At 38.5% G+C, this 14,982-nt stretch overlaps 1 protein-coding gene and 2 long non-coding RNA genes across 3 annotated transcripts; all 3 read right to left on the bottom strand.

Moving 5' to 3' along the window:
- Positions 1-3,166: 3,166 nt before the first annotated feature.
- LOC115357467 (uncharacterized) lies at positions 3,167-3,875 on the bottom strand. The gene is made up of 3 exons (XR_003928114.1): positions 3,752-3,875; positions 3,375-3,477; positions 3,167-3,243 (listed from the first exon to the last, which is right to left on the bottom strand). It is a non-coding gene; the product is annotated as an uncharacterized LOC115357467 (long non-coding RNA).
- A 1,517-nt stretch (positions 3,876-5,392) lies between these two features.
- Positions 5,393-14,039, bottom strand: LOC115358024 (urokinase plasminogen activator surface receptor-like). Its single transcript, XM_030049801.1, has 6 exons — positions 13,998-14,039; positions 13,724-13,831; positions 13,448-13,612; positions 13,209-13,319; positions 13,007-13,026; positions 5,393-5,997 (listed from the first exon to the last, which is right to left on the bottom strand). The coding sequence occupies exons 2-6, from the start codon at positions 13,755-13,757 to the stop codon at positions 5,803-5,805; spliced, it is 525 nt and encodes a 174-aa protein (XP_029905661.1). The 5' UTR covers positions 13,758-13,831; positions 13,998-14,039; the 3' UTR covers positions 5,393-5,802.
- LOC115358026 (uncharacterized) lies at positions 6,371-7,170 on the bottom strand. Its single transcript, XR_003928149.1, has 3 exons — positions 7,106-7,170; positions 6,734-6,838; positions 6,371-6,606 (listed from the first exon to the last, which is right to left on the bottom strand). It is a non-coding gene; the product is annotated as an uncharacterized LOC115358026 (long non-coding RNA).
- Positions 14,040-14,982: the final 943 nt, after the last annotated feature.

Below are 14,982 nucleotides of genomic sequence, written 5' to 3'. Positions count from 1 at the left end.
TCATCCATCCATTCTCACCAAAGAAGTCTCTCAGCTGACTACCACGCTCCCCTACCCTGCCATTACACTCAGGAGCTTTCCAACGAATTAATGAATGCAGCCACATACAGTTCAATTGCCAAATCAGCTTTAACATTTCAGATCAGGACACAGAGATACTTATGCATAAAGTAGAATTGAACCAAGTTAATCACTACCACAAAGAGGCATTTAGGAATCAACATGGAATAGAAAAAAAACATTATGAATTTGATCTAGATGGATTTGGCCATTGTAAGGACTGCTGGCCCGTCATTACCAACCAGGTCAGATTCCCGGGTAAATTCAAGTAAAGGAGACCAGGTTTTAATAAAGGACCTTTTATTTGAATTGCACTGAATAATTCAGGGGGGAGAGCCCTGAGTATCTCCCAGTACCACAATGTGGCAGTAGGTAGCTTATCTTTAATCCAGTTAATCAAAATGCATTTTCTAGACAATAGCAGTAATTTGTCACATAACTTGAACTGTAAATAGGTTAAAGTCAAGGATTTACTTTGCGATGATGTGTTGTCATTTATTTTTTTGTTGTACCCACTTTACCTAGAGAAAAAGAAAGCAATACTAATAGTGAAAGTGAAGCAAAAGTTTTTTTTGGTTTTTATTTTTGTTTCTACTTGAGATAAGGCGTCTTGTGGTTGTATTGCATTCTGGTCTACTGTCAAGGCTACTGTCTGGAGAAATTATCACTGTCTCTTCTCAAATTGTTGAGCATAGATGCAAAATGGCAGCTCCAAAAACAAGCCTTTGTTCTTTAAACTGAGGACGCTGCTATTAAAACCTCATATTCTAGATGAAATTATTCTTGCTTATTCAGTAATAAGTTCTTCTTGGCACATAAGTGTATATTCACATGGTCCTATAGACATTGTTAATTTAAGTATGAAACTAAAAACAGGATTTTCACAATTTGCTTTTGTCTGTTGAAAATTAAGTAACATACACCCTTTATACTTTGCTTGAGCCAAGTCATTAATTATGTGTGCCTGCATGTACAAATACCTTTCTGTCACATTATCCGTTTTTGCTGCAATGCAGAAGATGTCACGCTCTGCTCAAAATGAATAATTCCCCGTGGCTCTAAAGGTAGAAAACCTGCAACATCCAGCATGCACTGCACAAACTGCACCACCAGGTCACAAACTGGGGCAGTGTGTGCTAAGGTAGTCTTGAACAGGCCTCACAAAAACACTGACTGTTTTCACACTGTGATGTTGCCATGTTAGTAACAAAACTGTCACTGTCACACTTACTCTATGGTGAGACATCCGTTTTGCCCAAAAAAAAATTTTTTTGACAAAAAAATGCAGAAGTACAATCTGTAGTTCATTAGAGGAACTGCGTTATCCAGCAGATTTTTTCTGGCAAATAAGGAAGTTTAAGTGCAGGCAACATGGAGGGAAGGTCAGCAGTGTACATTTGCATACACTATATGTTTCCCTTTAATGGGTGTAAAAGTCCAACTTGTAGCTTTAGATCAAGTATCATACATGGTTATGTAAAATAAGTTGATCATGCCCGGTCAGTAGCTATGATCAAAGTGCCTAAATTTCAGGGATGAAATTGTTGTCATTGTTGATATTTGGAAGTTGAACACAGGACTCAGACAGCGGAAAAGTATGAATCATTTATATTAGGGAGTCAAGTAGAGTTTAATCACATTACAGTTAATATAAGAAAATTCGGGCTGTTAGGATATAAAAGTCATATAAAACACTTGTTGCTCAGCATTCTAATATTTAGGAGATCAATCGACTCAGGTTACCTCTTCCTATACTCCCATTAAGCAAAAACTACCACTATGTGTATTAGGTTGTTTTCCAGTTTATGCCAACTGACCAGGGTCATTGGAAAAAGTTGATGTTAATGCTGAATGCAGGGGTTTTGTAAGGGCTTTTATTAATTATGGTTGGCTGAATTCAGGATTGAGTGACTAGGATGCCAGGAAAGAAACGCCCAGAATATGCAGGATTTTAGTGAATATTGATTTATTATGAGCTGTAAAAAAGACACATGGGCTGGTGAAATCAAACAAACAAGAAATGGTGGTTTCTTCAGTACAGCCTTACATTAGAAAATGTACAATCATGATATGAAAGCCTGTGGTTTCCACAGAGCTGTCAGAACTTTCAAGCACACCTCCTGCACGGTGCTTTCATTTTTCACTTTCTTTGTTTCAGTAGTATCTCCTCCCTTCCAACACAGCTTGATAATTATTTACACCACAAAACAAAAACAAATTGTGCGTGCAAGCCTTCTTGGTTGTACATCATTTGTAGGCCTGTGCTTTATAGATGAAACTCATCATCACTGGGTCACTCACATTTTTACTGTGCTTCTGAGTGTGTGCCCTTTTCAGGTGAGACTGCATCAAAATCCCAAGAAGACGTTTCAAAATGAGATACTGCAGACAAACCAGGAAACGGTGTGATCTACACACATTTTTTTTTTTTTTTAATTTATTTAATTATTTAGGAAAGAATGCACAACAGTGACAGCAAAATGTGCAGCTCACAATTGATCTGAAATCCTGTCATACTGTTTCATTAGACAAGTGAATGTCTTTTGTCTGGGTAATTATCATCATTATGTCTCTGAGGACACAAAGTCAATCAATTATGTATTGTGTCAGAATGCTAAGTGTGTAAAATACAGCATACAGAGAGAGCAATAAACAGGTGAACCTGAGAAGCTTTGGGACTTTTACAATATGTTTTTTTTTTTTTTTTGCACTGTACTCTATTATTTTTAAATCATGCAGTAATTTAATTTGTGATTAGCAAAGCACTTGACAGTACAATTGGCTGCTGAGTCCCTCCTGAGTTTTGCTCAGCACATAGGTTAGCCTATAGTCCAGAAAAGGGGAGATACACCTGGTGGAGATCTGCACTCTGCACTTTTTTTTATTTTTTATTTTATTTTTTTAAATTTTATTCTTTATTTTAACCTGATAACACGTACCCTACATTTTTGTATGATAACACCAGTATCTGTGTATGTCCTACCCTGTGTTCTAATAGATGAAAATCAGGGAAATGAGTCCGAGCAACAGAGGGAAAACACTCAGCCTGGTCATCGGGACTGAGTTACAGAGGTTCTCTCATGAAACCCAAGCTTCCTGAAAATGTCCCAGTTCCAACATCGCACAACGAGGGTGGCACACATGACTTGGTGATGAACAATAGAGAACTTCCCATCTGATGTACTGCAAAATCAAAGTGTGGTTTAATGTTGAAGTGAAGTGATGATGTAAATTGAAAAAAAAAACAAAACAAAACAGAGTAAATGACATGACAAAATACTTTTTATATTATTTTCTTAACTGTTCACACATACATCTGACGGCAGCTGTAGCATAGCTGATCGGAGGAACAGTTTTGTGAAAATGTATCTTCGCACTGAGGAAAATCCCTGCACATCAGACTCTGAAGTGCTTCAGCTGCAATGGGAAAAAAAATATTCATGAATGAAATGATGAGTAGCCAGCAACAATATGAACAGAAGCATCTCTGTTTTAATCATGATGTAATAGTTCAATTTGCCCTGTCAATGAAGCATAAAACAGGATGTTGCTCAATTTTTAAATAAACATGTATTTAGGAGCCAGTTTGACCAAAACCATGGAGTTCAGAAACCATAAAACCACAATTAAACCATCAAATCAAATCAAATCAAATCACATGGCTGAGGAATCTAAGCTTGAGCATAGTTACCTGTGTTGAGGAGAGTCCAGATGAGACAGAGAGACAACAAGAACTTCATTGTAAAGAGCAAGTGAGCAGATATTTGTTCTAGATAAAGATTATACACCTCAAGTTCTGAGCCTGCTTTTAAGAAATATGGAAGTTAGGTGGAAATATGGAAATGATACTTGTTTGAATGTTTGCACTCTACTTCTGCTTTCACATCATACGGATGTCTTTTTTTAATGTCTTGGGTGCATAAAAGGGAGGAACCAGCCACACATTTCTCCAACAGTTTTGATTGCATTACAGAAAAATGGGGAACAGAATTCATACCAAAATGAACTGTTGTATACTGATTCCTGCTACAGTGAGCAGGACATGACAGAAAAACAGTGTCCTCATAGCGGTGGAAACACAGACACGAACCGACTGAAGGATGCTCTTGAAAAAGTAGTTCCTGGGACTGCTTTACCCGGGTAATTTGGTGGAAAAACACACCCTGCAGTTTACCAAGGCAAATACCCCACATGGTTGCTGAATAATATAAAGGGTTGAAATAAGTTTGTTGACCATCTACCTCAGTTGATATCATCCTCCAAAAGCAACCCGAAACTGGTGATTTCAATCAGTTCAGTACACTTCCTTTTGAATATGCTTTCACTTCCATGAAACAACTGGTCAAAGAGCACACAAGAAGGGATGCAGCTCTCTGGATCTTGCGATATGTAACACCGGATAGTTTTACAACACCCTGAAGGTATCAGCCCCAGTGGACTCCAGTGAACTTGCCTGTGAAAGCCCCATGCACAAAGATGACACCCACAGGCCAAAAAAAGGATTGTGTACATGCATGACAGTGAATACTACCACTAAGGAGGCACTGGGGCTTCACATGGCCTTGACAGACTGGAACCATGTGTTTTCAGTCCTGCCAACATTACCAAACATGACCGCTATCTAAGCTTTTATATGAACATGGGTGAACTTTACTACCTTCACAAGGTGTTCTCGCCTTGATTGACCAAATTCTCTCTGGGTCTTAAACAGCTAACAATTTCCAGAGTCGACTCAGAGGCAGCCTTTCAATACACCGAATCAACTGTAACAGTAACTTTGTATGAGTTGAATAGGCTTCAGTTCTGTCCTCAGCAATTCTCAAGTTAATTAATCTAATTAATTATATCTACCAGTTTTGAAAGGATATAAAAACTTGATATTTTTCCTTTCCCTATTGTAATATATCCCCAGTGCTTTTGAAAGAGAATATGTCTTGTGTTGTAGTGATATATGGCAATGCCCAGTAACTATCTAAAAGAAAAAAAGAAAAGAAAAAGAAAAAGCAATTATTTGACTCCTCCTTCTGAATCGACTGCAGAGGTGAATGACCGATGATTTGACTCGTGGACCTTTCAGGGTATAAATCAATCTACACATAGTTTAGACCAGTGATTTTTTAAATTATCGTTATAATCTTTCTGAAGACACCCAATTAATTCAAAGTCAGAGAATTATGCATTGTACCAGAACACATCTTAGTAAAATAGTAAATGGTGTTTTAACAGAGCCTTTCATTTTAGCCGCCAGGGTAAATTTAAACATTGTGGCAGTTAAAACCAAACTGTGGTTGGAAACTGTGATTTTAACTATCACACTGTGGCGTATGTTTTCAATCATTTAACCTGAATCCTTTCCAGGCCATCCCACAATACTGCAACAAAACAGTTGCTAGATGAGCTACTATAGGGAAAAAAAATCAATCTTGTATTTCAAAAAAAGCTTTATTAGGATAGTTATAATATTTACATAATGGATCTAACCAGATAAACCGACTGTAAGATATGTATTTCTGTGACATACCAAAAAAAAAAAAAAAAAAAAAAATGAATTCATTATCTTAAATGAAATGTGTTTGATGGAAAGTACGCAGATGATGGACATCAGCAGACTTTAAGATGATAATGTGGGAAAAGAATGAGATTCCACTTTTATGTGTGTATAAGTGAGTGAGCATATGCACATACATTTTTTTCATACATTTTTGTATAACACCGGTATTTGTGCATGTCCTACCCTGTGTTCTAATAGATGAAAATAAGAGAAATGAGTCCGAGCAACAGAGGGAAAACACTCAGCCTGGTCGTCGAGACTGAGTTACAGAAGTTGCCCTCACAGCAGGTTGGTCCATCAGTGAAGTTAAAGCCAGGTATAATCATAGAATCCAGCTCAGAAAAACCTTCACACAGGTTTGAGGATGCACAGCCAAAGGTATGAGCACGAGTGATCCAAGTGTACGCTGTAGATGAAAAATCATTGTTTTACTATGAATACAATTTTCATTATTTTTATTTTTTGTGAGACAACCAACACTGATGCTGATGTCGACAGTTAACACAATCTATGTGCAAAGTGATCAAGATGCAACATGAAGACTCACCAGTCCCATTAAAGCAGCGGTCCTCCATCCCAACACACTGCATTTTGTTTCTGCATGTGAAGCTGTCACAGGAGTAACACTGTAAGCTGTTATTCTTTGGTTCAGCAGGGACTAAAATAAAACCGAGGAGACGGGACACTGTTAAAGCTGGTCGCAGACAATAATTTAGTTAAGAACATGACAACGTTTAGAGACAAAAGAAGACGGAAGATGATCAACACCACACTTTTTAATTTTTTTCACAGAAATGATTCAAAAGTGCAGTTCTCCACAATGTACTTACTAGCCGGAGTTGCAGAGTTGCAGAAATCTGCGTCACAGCACTCAACAGCTGCCACTACTCTCATGGAACCCAAGTGTATTGAATAATTCGCAGTTCCTACTTTGCACTTCGAGGTTGACACACAGACCTTGTCGACGTGCAGCGAGGATATTCCCATTACCTGTACTGCAAAATCAAACTGTGGTTTAATGTAGAAGCAAAACACTGAAAATTGAAAACCAACAAAAACAGAGAAAATTTCCTGTAGAAGAAATACTTTTTATGCATTCTTTTCTTAACTCTTTACACCTACATTTGACGTGCCTTGTGGAACACAGCATGTCGGAGGAACAGTTGTATGAGAAAACCTCTCTGCACTCAGGATAATCCTTGCACAGCAGACAGTGAATTGCTTCAGCTGCAATGAGGAAAATGTTCATGAATGAAATGATGAGTAGCCAGCAACAACATCAACAGCAGCAGCTCTGTTTTTTTATCATGATGTATTAGTTCAATTTGCCCTGTCAATGTAGCATAAAACAGGATGTTGCTCATTTTGAAATCAACATGTATTTAGGAAACAGCTTGACCAAAAGCATGGATTTCAGAAATCAAAAAGTCATAATTAAATCATCAAATCAAATCAAATTGCATAGCTGAGGAATCTAAATTTGAGCATAGTTACCTGTGTTGACAAGGACCCAGACGAGACAGAGAGACAACAAGAGCTTCATTGTAAAGAGCAGGTGAGCAGATGTGTGGTTCCAGATAAAAATCCGACACCTTATATACTGAGCCTGCTTTGAAGAAATATGAGAATGATGCACTGTGCTTCTGCTTCCACATCAAACAGACTTCTTTATTTAACAATTTTTTTTTTTTTATTACATCTCTGGTGCATAAAAGAGAGGAACTAGCCACACATCTCTCAAACAATTCAGTATCACTTACAGGACCGCAGCAGTGCCACAGGCTGATCGCCTCCATGCCACGCAGCACTGATGCAGGCAATCGTGCAAGAGGAGCCCCGACCAAGTATTGAGTGCATGAATAAGGGCAACAGATCTGTATTATAAATACATTGATTTGATTGGTTGTATGGAATATTCTAACATTTTGAGATACTGAATTTTTGATTGTCATGAACTGTACGTCATAATCATCAAAATTAAAAACAAAAAATGCTTGAAACATTTCACTCTGTCTAATGAATCTAGAATATATGGAAGTTTCACTTTTTGAATTACAGAAGAAATGAACTTTTCCATGATTTTCTAATTTTTTTGAGATGCACCTGTATGTCACAGAAGCATGGGGCACAGAATCCACACCAAATAAACTGTTGAACTGATGACTATCACATGTTAAGGAGGGACAGATCCTCCGTAAGGAAAGGTGGAGGAATCATAGGACATTCATGCCAGTTGTCTGAGAGAACTGGATCCTTTAGAGACTTTGTGGATTAGAGTAATGACCTGCAGGTTACCAAGGCAAATACCCCACACGGTTGTTTGTCTGATTCATCATCCACCCACTGGGAATAATATAAAGGGTCAAAATAAGCTTATTGACCATCTAATTATCTCAGCTTATATTCTCCTCCAACAGCAACCTCTAGTTGGCGTAATTTTATGTGGTGATTTTAACCGGTTCAATACTGTGCATTTGAACATGGAGATATACAGGGTGTCCACAAAGTGTCTTTACAATTTAAAAAAATCTATTTCAAAATCAATTGATGAGATATGTTAATCAGATTTGTTCTGTGTACTGTCGTTTTTAATACATGATGTGATTTAATCACATTGCCTAAAGTGTATTTCAGGTACCCTGTTGATAAAATAGGTTCTGTTAAATAAACCCCTAAAAAATGGCTACTCCTCAAGAAAAGGCACAATGTGTATCGTGGTTTATCGAAACAAAATCGGATACGCAGATTCAGCGAAACTACCAGGTTATTTTAAAGATATCGTGTATCAAACAAAGATATGGGACATCAGTGATCTGAAGCAAAAGATCACTGATGCCATTACCACCATTGATGAGGCTAGGCAAGAAATCGAGTACCATCTTGATGTGCTTCATGCAACTAATGGTGCCTATATAGAGGTGTATTAAATGAGGAAAAAAAAAAAAAAAAAAAAAAAAAAAACTTCAATATCTACTCCTCATTTTGTAATAATTTCCACAGATTTGTCTATTCATTTGCTTTTATAATAAGTTTCTTGAACTGTAAAGAGACTTTATGGACACCCTGTAGAATATACACAATAGGTCTCATCAGTGCTGCAATATATCTATTTCTGTGAAATACCTAAAAGGAATACAAATTCAACTAAAAAGAGAACAGACAGAACAGAGAACCTAAAAACAATGGGGTTTTTTTGCGGGTGGGGGGTGTGGGGGTGTGGGGGTTGTACAGAATATGTTCTTTATCTTCCTTTTTCACAGCAACATCGCCAAACAGACAGAACAGAAACGCACAGGATTTGAAAACAATGGCATGCATCATGATATCGAGTTTCACTTTACTTCTTAGTTTCGGTTAACAGACACTGTATTCCCTCACGACTCATTTTATTATGAAGCATTTTAAAGTTCCTCACATTTCTGTATGTTGAAATTAACACGGGTCATTTGCCAGCGACGCCACTGTGTCAGAACTCACATAAAAGCCAGGACTGGTTCTCAGTGAAAAGGACATTAAAGTTATCAGATGGGCGCCTCTCAACAAAGACCCTGACACTTTTGCTGCATTTATGTGAGGCTGTGGCCTGTTATTGACTTTATGGTTGTTGTTGTTTTTTTCCATTGCAGTCTCTATCTTGGGTTAAGCTGCATGCATTATATCCTCGCTTATTTGTTTTGAGTGTAATTATGATAATTTTTATAATATATACCCTTCTTGTTATGGCGCCCTCATTACTGAATCTTGCATAAGACCAACTGCACAGTTCAAAACACAATTTTGCATCCTCTTTCTTAACTAAATTTGCTATTTCTTTCTTTCTTATGTGGCATCAAGCACGTCATTCTACAGCACACCGTGGTCTACAAAGGGCCACACAGCCCACAGTGCTGGACCACAACGCTATGTCAAATGTTAGATTGAGGCTGACTTTTGTATTGAGACTGTTGCTGACCCACATCCTCTCACCCTTACAATCCATAGCTGAACTACGATTTCTTTAACCACATCACTAATTTATAATGCTCTACAAACACTGGAGCAAAATAGATCTATATTTCCAACTCATTTATATAATAAAAGTAATAATTGCTGATTTTGCCTTAAAATCCTTTTTTCTGTTTCTGGAGATGTTTCTATATACACTATATTACCAAAAGTATTCGCTCACCCATTCAAATGATCAGAATCAGGTGTCCTAATCACTTGGCCTGGCCACAGGTGTATAAAATCAAGCACTCAGGCATGCAGCCTGTGAAACAAGACATTTGTGAAAGAATGGGCCGCTCTCAGGAGCTCAGTGAATTCCAGCGTGGAACTGTCATAGGATGCCACCTGTGCAACAAATCCAGTCGTGAAATTTCCTCGTTCCTAAATATTCCACAGTCAACTGTCAGCTCTATTATAACAAAATGGAAGCATTTGGGAACAACAGCAACTCAGCCACGAAGTGGTAGGCCACGTAAAGTGACGGAGAGGGGTCAGCGGATGCTGAAGCGCATAGTGCAAAGAGGTCGCCGACTTTCTGCACAGTCAATTGCTACAGAGCTACAAACTTCATGTGACCTTCAGATTAGCCCAAGTACAGTACGCAGAGAGCTTCATGGAATGGGTTTCCATGGCCGAGCAGCTGCAGCCAAGCCACACATCACCAAGTGCAATGCAGAGCATCGGATGCAATGGTGTAAAGCATGCCGCCACTGGCCTCTAGAGCAGTGGAGACGCGTTCTCTGGAGTGATGAATCACGCTTTTCCATCTGGCAATCTGATGGACGAGTCTGGGTTTGGAGGTTGCCAGGAGAACGGTACATTTCAGACTGCATTGTGCCGACTGTGAAATTTGGTGGAGGAGGAATTATGGTGTGGGGTTGTTTTTCAGGAGCTGGGCTTGGCCCCTTAGTTCCAGTGAAAGGAACTTTGAATGCTTCAGGATACCAAAACATTTTGGACAATTCCATGCTCCCAACCTTGTGGGAACAGTTTGGAGCAGGCCCCTTCCTCTTCCAACATGACTGTGCACCAGTGCACAAAGCAAGGTCCATAAAGACATGGATGACAGAGTCTGGTGTGGATGAACTTGACTGGCCTGCACAGAGTCCTGACCTGAACCCGATAGAACACCTTTGGGATGAATTAGAGCGGAGACTGAGAGCCAGGCCTTCTCGACCAACATCAGTGTGTGACCTCACCAATGCGCTTTTGGAAGAATGGTCAAAAATTCCTATAAACACTCTCCTCAACCTTGTGGACAGTCTTCCCAGAAGAGTTGAAGCTGTAATAGCTGCAAAAGGTGGACTGACATCATATTGAACTCTATGGGTTAGGAATGGGATGGCACTTCAGTTCATAGTATGAGTAAAGGCAGGTGAGCGAATACTTTTGGTAATATAGTGTAAGTCTGTATGATTTGAAAACAAAGGCTGTGCTATGGTAATTCCTATGCCATGCACAAGAAATATATTGCCATTATTGTACATTAGAAGTTAGATATGTCGCACAGAGCCAGACTGAAAGACCAGGAGGCAGTGTTCACACACTTAAAGGGAAACAGCCAATTTTCAACCGCCTTTGTATCATTACAATGTAGGTAGTATATGCAAATGAACAATGTTTAACTTCCCATCCCTGTTCTCTCCATGGTGCCTGCATCAAGTTTTCTTAGACATCTGCTTGTTCACAAAAAAACTTTCAGTTGCAATGGCATGCTGGAGGGAGTTATTATCAGTACCAGAGCATCGTAGGCAGTGGCTGTGAACAACACTGAATATGGACAAATTGAAAGACTGTGAACACAATGTTATTTACTCATAGCCCTCGGCTAGTGGTTACAATGCTCTTGATCCTTTATTGGTAAGCGATAATACCTCACTCCAGAATGCCACTGTGACTTAAAGATTGTTGTGAACAAACAGATGTTGTCTAAGGGAACTTTTCAACGTCTCCAGCAAGTTGGCATATGGAAACCTCTGGTCAAGCCTATCTAGTGGCAGCGGCCTTGGAGGGCAACGAGCCCAGTACATTCTGGTTATTGTATTTTTTTTTCTATTTTTTGAGCAAAAGGGAATCCCACAGGCACTTTTCTCTGCTTTCTCTTGTCATTTAGCACCAATTTCAAAAATATTTACACCTCTCTACCAAATGGACATCCTAGTTTTATTAGAAAAACATCTTGAAAGCGGTGAAATTCTCCTTTAACAGCTTCTTGTTGTCAGTTCCCTCCACTAGCAATGACAGCCCTAATAACGATGCTGTCAGTGCTCTACTTGGCATTGTTTTACATTTCCAGGGTTGTGAATGCTGCGAGTCTGTGCCCCAGCAGAGCTTTGAGTCTCGCAAAGCCCGTGGTCATCACACTGTTTTCAAAGAAGAATGTATAAGAACAGCTGAGAAATGTAGCCCAGATTTGTCCGAAATGCTGTCCTACTATTTCATAAGACCAGTGAATGTTTTTCTTAGTGCAAATTCAAGGTAGTATGAATTATGTATGGTATCAGGATGCTAAGATAGTATGTGAACTCCCCTTGTGAGAGTAACAAAGTGTGTTGAGAGAAATGATAGTTTATGTAGTTATTGCACAACATCGTGCAAGTGCATTAAGCTTAACTACACGCTACACCTTGACTGTATAGGGTAACAGGCATTATAATTACTTTTATTTTAACTTTGATGAGAAATTAGATTCATTTAGGGAGTAAAATTCATTGGACTTTTTGAGGCAATACAACAAATCATTGTCTACTGATTGTCTTAAGTGTGTGTGCTCGCAGACCAAAGTCAGTGGAAAGGGAAATGTTGTCATCACCTCGTTGAAGCCTGAGGTTTTGTCACTGTGACAGTTATGAACTTAAGATAACAAACACTGCACTTCTTTAGCACCACAGAGTTTCTTCACTGTCTTTACCTTTAAGTCAGATTCATTGTTACTGGATGAAGCAATTTTAGTCAGTTTAATATTGGCAAAGTCCTGAGTGTATGTTCTTTTAGGCGAAACCACATGATTCTGCAAGAAATCAGTTGAAAAATGAGCTACTACAGATAAACCAGGAAACATCATGATCTTGTACATGGAGAGAAGTTTTATTTGGCTGGTCAGAATATGCACAGTAGGTCTCACCAAATAAACTTACTGCAAAATATGAATTTCTGTGACATAGCAAAAAAATTTGCAGGCAATTTTAAGTCACATTTTCAGTCACAGTCTGTGTTTTAATAGATGACAGTGAAGCTCATGAGCCCGAACAACAGAGGGAAAACACTCAGTTTGACAGCCAAGGCAGAGTTGCAGAGGTTGCCCTCACAGCAGGTTGGTAAACTGGGGAACAAATTAGGGTCAATCATCGAATGCAACACAGTCACAGCTTTGCAGACGTTTTCAGACACGCAGCCAAAGATCCGAGGGGTGATGGGCCCAGCATTCACTGTGGATGAAAAATCAGTTTTACTATGAACACAACTTTCAATTGTTTATGATTAGCAATTGTTAGAGATATCAGAAGATAAAGAGGCAGCAATCCTAACACATTCTGATAATACTGATACAGATGTTGGCAATAAGCACAATCTTTAAGCAAAATGATCAGCATGCAACATGAAGACTCACCAGTCCCATTAAAGCAGCGGTTCTCCACCCCAACACACTGCACTTTGTTTCTGCATGCAGAGCTGTCACAGGAGTAACACTGTAAGCCGTTACTCTCCGGGTCAGCAGGGGCTGAAATAATAGAATGCATGTCTCTATTAAATTAGTCAAGCATATAAATAATTTTAAGAGACACAAAATAGCAAAAGATGATGTAATGATGTTTTAATCATTTCAAATTACGTATTTAAAGAACTTACTGGGCAGAGTTTGAGAGTTGCAGAGATCTTTGTTGCAGCACTTAACAGATCCAACGACTCTCCCAAATCCCAAGTTGAGTGAAAGTGGGTCAGTGCTTGCATCGCACATCACAGCTGGCAAACACGTCTTCATGATGTACTGTGTGGAATTTCCTGACAGATTTACTGCAAAATCAAAGTAAATTTATTGTGAAATGAAAACAAAAAACAACAAATGAATGATTTTTTTTTTTTTTTAAACTGATTATATATTATTTCCCTAACCTTTTCACCTACTTTTGAAGGCAGCTGTAGTGCACAGCTCTTCCATGGAGGAACAGTTGGCTGAGAATGTCTCTGTGCACTTATAACCATCCCTGCAAATGTGACACTGGAGTGCTTCACCTGCAATGAGGAAAGTAAAATAGTGAAATAATGAGTAACCTACAAAAATAAAAAGAAAAATATATTGGGGGTGGCTACATCGATTTCAGAAATTTAAAAAACAAATCAGAACTAAATCATTAAATCAAATCACATGGCCGAGGAATCTAAGCTTGAATACAGTTACCTGTGTTAAGGAGTGTCCAGATGACACAGAGAGACAGTGTGAACTTCATTGTAAAGAGCAAGTGAGCAGATCTGATACTACGCCTTATATAGCTACTCAATCGGCCTTGAAAAGACAGGAGACTGGTGGATTTTGAAAGCACAGGAAATCTGGTTTACACACATAATGCAATATGCTTCTACTGACACATTGCCCAAATTTCTTTTTCTTTCAGTAATACCTCTTTGTCTTAATTTATATCCTCCATTTGCAATGCGATAAGGCCACTGTCAGTCAAATTTCTACTGTATGCCTGAATGTGTGGCCTTTTCATGTTACACTAAATCATAATTCAGTGCAAAAAAAAAAAAAAAAAAAAATTGGCAATATTAGAGTCTTTTATGCCAGAAATCTTTATAAGGGTATTTAGAATATGGACATTAAGTCACACCAGTGGTGCAGTATGTGTATTCCTGTGATAAACCCAACAAGGACAATAGGTTAATTATTTTATATGAACTATATAGTGTTTGATATAAAGCACAACGATGACAGATGACATCAAACTAATTTAAGATGATAATGTGGGAAATGAATGACTTGACACTTGTGTATGTACGCATGTGTATGTGAGGGAGCATATGCATTACACCATAATGATACACTTAATGTGTATCATTCAAATTATTTTGATATGTATGCATGCATGCCCTGCCTTGTGTTTAGATGAAAGTAAAGGAAATGAGACCGAGCAACAGAGAGAAAACAGTTTGACAGTAGACACTGAGTTACAGAGGTTGTTCCAGCGGGTTGGTCCATTAATGAAGTTGAAAGTAAGGTCGAGCTTCCCCACCTAGAGCTGGGCTGCCAAAGTACTTCTCAAGAATCTGAAGAATCTGAAGAAATATATATATATATATATATATATATATATATATATATAACAAATCAACAAATCAAATTACATGGGTAAGGCATCACATGAATGAATATTACCTGTGTTGAG

This window comes from Myripristis murdjan, chromosome 4, assembly GCF_902150065.1.
Source record: "Myripristis murdjan chromosome 4, fMyrMur1.1, whole genome shotgun sequence".
NCBI lineage: Eukaryota > Metazoa > Chordata > Actinopteri > Holocentriformes > Holocentridae > Myripristis > Myripristis murdjan.
Note: the sequence above shows the minus strand (reverse complement) of the source record. Positions and strands in the feature narration are given on the sequence as shown.